Genomic DNA, 7,988 nt, shown 5'->3' on the forward strand with positions numbered 1-7,988 from the left:
CAAACATACTCCACTATAGAAAAGGAACTTTCAGCAGTTGTGTAAACCATATTTGTAAGGAAAACGATTTACACTACAAACTAACCACAAGCCATTACAATGGTTATTCACAATGAAAAATGCAAATACAAGATTCATGAAATTGATATTCTATTTAAATGAATTTGATGTTAAACACATGAAAAGACTAACTTTGTTGCAGACGCATTAAGTAGAGTAAATTTAGATAAAGACTCGGAATGTAATATAATAGAAAACACAGACCTTGACATAAACAGAGAAGTAGCTTTGGAAATAAAACAAGCAATAGAAGCAGCAGCATATATTCCACCACGTATAGCAGACAATTTAGAATCATTATTAGAACTACTTGAAGAGAAAACAATCAGACAAAATGGTAACTCAAGCCTAGCAACATGACATTCCCAAGAATCCTCAACAAGACAAATATTTATTGTAGAAGATGACAAACCAATAATAAATATATAATAGAACCCGCGGAACCTTGAAATAACAATATATTATAAGAAATACTTAAACCAAACCCAACTTACAGAATTTATTGCGAACCTAACATAGAAACAGTACAAAATGAATTTGAAGGAATCTTTACAAAAATTTCATAAATAATATAAGATAAATTTCCAACCATAAAAGTTAAAAGATATGAAAATAAAACTTTGGACATTACAGACGAAAACGAACAAATAGAACTGATTACCAATTATCATGTAGGAATACCTGCCATAGAGGAATTTTAGAAACCTATGAAAAACTGAACAGAGTCTAATACTTCCCTAGAATGAAAATCATAATATCAAACTATATTAGTAAGTATAAAATATGTAGATAAACAAAATATGACATGAAACCAATTAAAACAAAATTTTGTGAGATTCCAATACCTGACACACCATTTGAACAACTTGATTGACACACTCAATTACGAAAAACAATACATAGTGACAATTGTTGATAAATTTTCGAAAAGACTATTCGCAAAAACTGTTAAAACTTATAATTCAATTCAAATAACTCAATATTTAGATATTTCCCCCGCTCCGGACAGAATCAAAATGGACAACGGTAAAGAATATAAAAATAATTTACTAGAAAATTTGTTAACCACACAAGGGATAGAAACTTATTACGTGACTCAAAATCTTTAAGACTTGAATTAAATCCATTCAAAATCTGATTGAAATTTTGCATAACAAAAGAAACGGACTCTAACACTAGCTTAAAAAAGAGACTAACTCACGTGGTAATTGCCTTTAATAACACATTAAATCAAAAATTAAAATCAAACCCTAATGAGATCATGTTTGGTATATAAAAAAACAAAAAAAAAAAAACAGACAAAACACCAATAAAAGAAAAATTAGATGAGCAATACTGTAACAACCTTAAAATAATTCAGGAGCAAATTAAAAATAGAATAAAGAAAGAAAAAATAAATAGAACGGATAAATTAAACGAAACACAAGAAGACCTGGTTGTAGAAAATGACCCTATGTAAAAAGCTAGGATAAGAAACAAATAAAAAAATCCTTGTAAACATGTTTTCAAATTAAAATAAAATAATTAAGGTTCACACTGACAACATTCAAAGACTTAGGAAAAAATATAAGAATTGAATTATTGTTCTTACAGATGACGAAGACAATAATGACAGTAATACTGACTCTTCTATGGACAATGTATCTAACTTTGGCTTATGAAATTACAGACATCTAAAACACCAGGAATAACAACAATTAAATTACCCCGAAGCTAAAATATAAGATCAGGGTGCTATAATGCAGGGAGGAATCCTGGAAGTAAATTTACTTTAACTGCAAAAATTGAGTTTGTTGACTACTCCCATTACAACAGCGTCAACCCACCACCGACCCTCTCTACTTTTATATACTACACCAATTTTGCGATGAAAACTTTGAGATGGCTGTATACACGATTTGTAAATAGGCGGTTGTCAGAGAGGATAAGTCAGCATTGGTCTGGAAAAAAGTTCACACCATAATAAACCCTTCAATGTTTCTGATGTCAAAATATCATAACTGAGGAAAAAGGTATGGAATTGTCACTTGTGGGAAAGTTTGGCTAAGTCAGGGACAAGGCATTACAGTGCGACACTCAGAAGTATGGAAGAAAATATAACAGCTTTTCTTACAAAAACTGGAAAAATCACTGATGATTTAAAAGATATCAAGAATTCAATGAATAATCAGGGGGATATAATTTTTGAAAATTCTGAGAGATTAAAGGCTATGGAGGAAAGGTCTAAAAAACAAGATAGACTTTTGAAAAATTAATAACCGAAAACAATAATTTAAAAAATATGGAGACAAAGATTAATCAAGTAGAGCAAGGCCAGCTCTCCTACTCTTTGGAAATCAGAGGGATTCTGGTGAAAACTGGAGAAACCCCTAAGGATATAGTTTGTTCGAGAATTGTTTGTTGGAGCAACTCTGGGAGTGAAGCTCAGCATGAAAGACGTGATGGAAAGGAAAAGGCCCAGATCAGATCCTCACCTGCCAGCGATAGTGGTACGATTTGTTCACAAAATTGTTTTAATGAGTCAATCCAGCTCCGAAAGATAAAGATAGATTTCACCACCAGGCATCTCGGCTGAGACAACAACCAGCGGATCTATATCAGCAAGAAGATGACCCTGCCAATCATCACGTGTACAGGCTGGCTGGTAAAGTGAAGACTGCCAGGAGATTAAAGCATCAAGCTGGGTGTGGTTCACCCAGGAGAGGGTTTGATATTACAATGACGATGGTCGATCTGCTGTCATTTTTAACAAAGAGAAAGATCTAGAAGTCTTACAGTGATATTTTCTCCCTGGTTGCATCAAATTTGAACTTTTTTTTATTACTTTGTTTATTTTTATTTTTAATTTTCTTTTTTTTTTTTACCAACTTAAGAAACTTTTTATTTAGCTATTAATGCTATCAAAGCTATTAATTTATCATTAAATTTGATTTCTTTATGTTTATCTTTACCAAAATTTATCTTTTTGAATATATTTTTCAAAGTCTTTTTTATAGGAGAAGGAAAGAAAATAGAGTCTGAGAGGAGGATAATAAGTTTTGGGAGGAATCTATTAAGACACGACCAGCTATTTACTTGTGAAATGGGTATGTTGAAAGGGGATGAATAAGACAGGTTTTTGCTCCCTGAAAACTTGAAGGTTACTGGTTCAGTATCCTAGGAGCTTTGAAAGATTTTCTTGGTGAATTTGCAGAAAAAAAAAAGAAAGACGACAGTGTTCATTTTCGTAGCACACCAAAAAAATCAGCCAGGATTATCGGCTCAAATTGCAGAATAGTTAATTTTTGTAGATCTAAGTTATACCTTTAACCATTAATTGGGTTAATTTATAAAGAATGTTTTGAATTATAATGAAATTCCACTGAGATAAGTTTTTCATTTTACATACTATTATGAATCCTAGTAAACTAGAAATATGATTGCTAAAACCAAGGAAAATTATATGATAATAACCAACAAACTTTATAAAAGTTCTCGAAGTAAATATTGAAAATAGTCTAATATGTAGATAAGACACAAGAAAAATAAATAACTATTATAGTCATAACCAATTTGTAACATTTATTTTTTACATTTCAAAGTAAATAAAAATTATTAAGAACATGTGTATCAAGTTCAATGAAAGTACGGAGTATAAAGAGAATTTAGAAATTTCAAGGAAACATAAATTGTATTTTCAGTCAACAGTTTATGAGCTATAATATAAATAATTAATAAACTTTTTACCAGGTTTTAATATCAAAGTTTTTCACCAGAAAAAAAAATTATTTCTTTAAGTCAGTATAGTATTTGCAGTTATAAAAAATACTTAACAACCAACGGAGATGCATTAACATTTTATAAGATCTACTCAAAACTTATATTGGAGAAAGTAGATTCCAAAAGATACTCAATGCTGATAAAACAAAAAAAATAGAATAAAAAATTCTGTATTCTTTTTCCAACTTATTTTAAACCAGGTGGTACAAAAACTACGAAAAACTTGACAAAAAAAAAAATTTATTGGTTGTTGACTGTAATATGAGGAGAAGTAAGTTTGGGGGTGAGGCCAGGTGGAGTGAAGAACACTAATAAGTGAAACTCAAAAATAATAATAAGAGAAATAAGCAAAATAAGTTAATGAAGTTTTATTTATCACTGTTTTTCACTCCACTGACCACATCCAAGACCATCTCCTCATATTAAAGAAAAAATATGTTTTAATCAAGAAAGTACTAAATGGTGAACATCCATTTTTCCAAACATACCATGTTGGATATATGTAGTACCTTTTGGAGCTTGCCAACAAGTATAATTCACTTACTTTTTAGATGATGTGGTTCTGAGGATCACAATGATTAAGTCATCCAGAAGTGGATAAAACATATAAAATTTACAGTAGCAGAAGATGTGAGTAAATCCTAATTGAAATAAATGTAAGTAAAGGAATGGAAGAAGTTAACCTCAATTGCTGATAGCCAAAAATGATCATAAAGTGAAGGGAATGCATATCAACTCCATTCTAATAAGCTATTATTGTTGTTTTTCATCTACAGCACCAAACAATAAATTTGTACCTTTATAGTTATTTGAGAATTTCAAACTTCGATTTTCTGAAAAAAAAAAATTACTACATTACATATTACATTTCTAAAAAAAAAGGAGGCAATACTATAGGAGTATATATTTATATTTTAGGGTATTAAAATTAGAAATTTAAAGCCTAAATAATGTTGTTTATTTTTAATGTAATACAAACTAAATAATTGTTTTTACTTTTCTACTGTTGCTGCTAAGGGAAATAATGGGAACCATTCAAATCAGTTTAGATATCGAACTGCTATATGGCATGATGGTTATATTTTTTCCTTTATAATATTGTATTTTATGGTTTAACAGTATATGCATTATTATAATTGATTTTTTTAAAAGTATTTGAAGGGCTCCCTCTAAAAAGGTGATTTCTGACCTAATCTGATTGATGCTATGTTATGTAGGTCTATTTCCAATTTTGTTACTATCTAATAAAATATAGGAAATTTACAGTCACTGTAAGAAGGTTATCTATATGTGCAAGATGGCTACACTCTTTCGGAAATTCATTTTTACCTTCCATGTTAAAAAATAAAATAAATAATGAAAAATTAATTATGATAATCAGTATCATATGAGAAACAAGATGATAAAGATAGTGAATAATTCTATAGTACCACAAAAGGTGCAGTTTAACAAGGAAAATTGTTTTTGCACAATTTTGAAATGTTCCAACTACCAATCCATAGTCAAGCAAAACTATATAAAGGTCCACAATTATAATATCTCATATAACAACTCAAATTTTATTAATTAACAAGTTTTGAGTTTATCAATCTATAGAATTAATTAATTAAATATAATTCCTACATTAAGCTATGCAATCCCTATTTCATTTAAATAAATTTACTTTTGAATCATGCTTCAATTATTTTTTAATTATAAACAAATTTAATATTAAATGTTATTATGTTTTATAAACATATTAAGTACCTATTTATTTATTAATAAACATTGAGAATCAGGTAATCTTTAATTAGATTTCCTCAGGGAACTTTCTGCACAAAACATAACTGAGAAGCAGAAGCTTATTAATAAGGCCAGGATTAACTGTGGGTTGTAGTATCACTGAAATAACCCCTAATGTATTAAAATATAATAAAAACTCACTGTGTGCAAAATTTTCATTTGTGTGAGTTAGTAAGACAAATATTGATCAATGTTGAATATAATGCATATTAATCTAGATAATATGCGATTATAAAATTAAAATTTAACTAACACCTTATCCATCTATGTATAACAATAATTCATCCATTCATATCTAATTTAAAGAATTAAGAATTAAACCTAAGAAAAGTAAAATATTGTTCAATAATAATACCTCTTTTCACTATATTGTATTCACTAGATGATCTTTTTAATATTACATAAAAAATTGGATATTCAATTATTGACTGGAGGCTTAGATTTTCCATGAGTGAATCATTTTTATCTACCTCAATAAATGCTTTAGTGCTAAATTTTTCAAGTTTTAATAAAACTAAAATCTCATTTTCATCTGCTTCTAAATAGGGCATTAACACCTTTCTCAAGTTCATATCACAATTTTCAAACTTAACATATTTATCTAAGATATTTAAAATGAGGTCCTCTTCTGGAACCCTAAAAAATATACACATTGTAGTGATATTTAATAATTAATGTCAAATTACATAAATAAATAAATAAAATGCTGTTTCTGAAAGACCCATCAGCCGTATAAAAGCTGTCTAGCACAGGAAAATAGTAGTAAAAAGCAATGTAAGAAAATTTATGAAATACATATTGTAGAGAATAGTATTAATATTAGATAATGACAATAATAAAAGAAAAATAATTTTTGGTGTATAGAGGATAATAAGTGTGCTTAGGATTTGAAAAGATTATCATTTGTTTTATAATTTTAGTTATGAATTATTTGTGATTTATATATCATTTTTCTTATAAATAGGCTTATTCTAAGTATTAATTAGCATTTCAATACTTAGTATTGATAAATCACATTTATTTGATAAAATGTTGAACATTTTGTAATTTTGAATCACAAATTTAATTAATACGAATTAAAAAATACAACTCTCAAGGTAAGCCGAATAACAGGCCTGCTACGTCAACCTACATATTATTGTCGGCATTTGTTTGATAATAAATGCCGACTGCTAGAGCTTAAAAAGATTAATATTTTATACACACAAAGTAACTTAGCTCTGTAAAACCTGGAAGAATACCCAATGGTTACTTTTTAATCTTTGTTATGATATATTTAGCTATATCAAGTTTAGCTGAAGAAGTCAGCAGTTTCTTGCCAGTTCTCGAAACTAACAGACATATTCTTAGTCTTAGTAAAATGCCCACTATGCACATTAACGAGTGCGAATTAAATTTTTTTATTGAAACAAAAGGTGGGTAACAATGGTTGTGGTAAAATGAATAAATGAAATATACTGTAAAATAAACTAAAGCAATTTTAAATAAAATTAGTTTTGAATTTAAAGTGAAACTCAGCTGAGAATAATGAAAAATGAAGTAAACCCAACAAGCGATGAAGAATTTCAATGGAATATTAAAACAAGTATAAATGACTTTTTTATATTTTTTTAATACATGGTAATTTAAATTGTCCTAAAATTTAAGTTTTTTCTGTCTAGGTTAATTTATTTTATTTCTATAAAATTATTTTTCTTATAAAAAAAAAAAAAACAATATAAAAGAACATATTTGGATAATTTCCCTGAATAAAAAAGCAACAAAGCTAATATTTTTATAAATCAAAAAAGACAAATATAATTTAAATTGTATTTATTGATTTTTTTTTGTTTATTATGTGTAATTATTGTTACATGTTGTAGATTGAAAATTTTGTAATCAGATTATTTTTATTTTTAAAGACCAATTTATTTTAAAATTGATTTATATTATACAAAGATGAACTAATATAAAATAAATAGAAACAAGATATATTGATAACTTTTTTTATATATTGATAACTTTGCACATAATTAATATTTCTTTAACACATAATTTATATGTTTCAGTTCTATAATACATACCGTTCATCAACAATGGAAAGCATATCTGCTTCAGGAAAAATCCATTCTAATTTCCAAAATAATTTATCACTTTTCCAATGATAATAAGTCGTATTTTTTCTATGTCTGCTGAAACTTTTTGGTAAATAATTTAAGTCTATATTTCGTTTATTTGCTGCACTTTTGATTTTCATACGTGCCTAAAAGAGAAAAAAAAAATAAAGTACAAGTATTCACAATACTAATTACTAATTGAAAAGTGACATAAGAATCACTCAATGATTTTAATGTAATTTATTTATATAACTACAATATGAATATATACATATATAAGAACTATATACA

General features: G+C 27.6%; 1 protein-coding gene across 1 annotated transcript; it reads right to left on the reverse strand.

Moving 5' to 3' along the window:
- Window positions 1-4,042: 4,042 nt before the first annotated feature.
- Window positions 4,043-7,843, reverse strand: LOC136795071 (box C/D snoRNA protein 1-like; the record flags this gene model as incomplete). The annotated part of the gene is given in 3 exon segments (XM_067051452.1): window positions 4,043-4,652; window positions 5,957-6,237; window positions 7,665-7,843. Coding segments are annotated over 3 exon segments (540 nt in total), but the record flags the coding sequence as incomplete, so codon positions are not given.
- Window positions 7,844-7,988: the final 145 nt, after the last annotated feature.

Source organism: Halyomorpha halys, unplaced genomic scaffold, assembly GCF_000696795.3.
Source record: "Halyomorpha halys isolate HHAL.00 unplaced genomic scaffold, Hhal_1.1 Scaffold968.1, whole genome shotgun sequence".
Classification (NCBI taxonomy): Eukaryota; Metazoa; Arthropoda; class Insecta; order Hemiptera; family Pentatomidae; genus Halyomorpha; species Halyomorpha halys.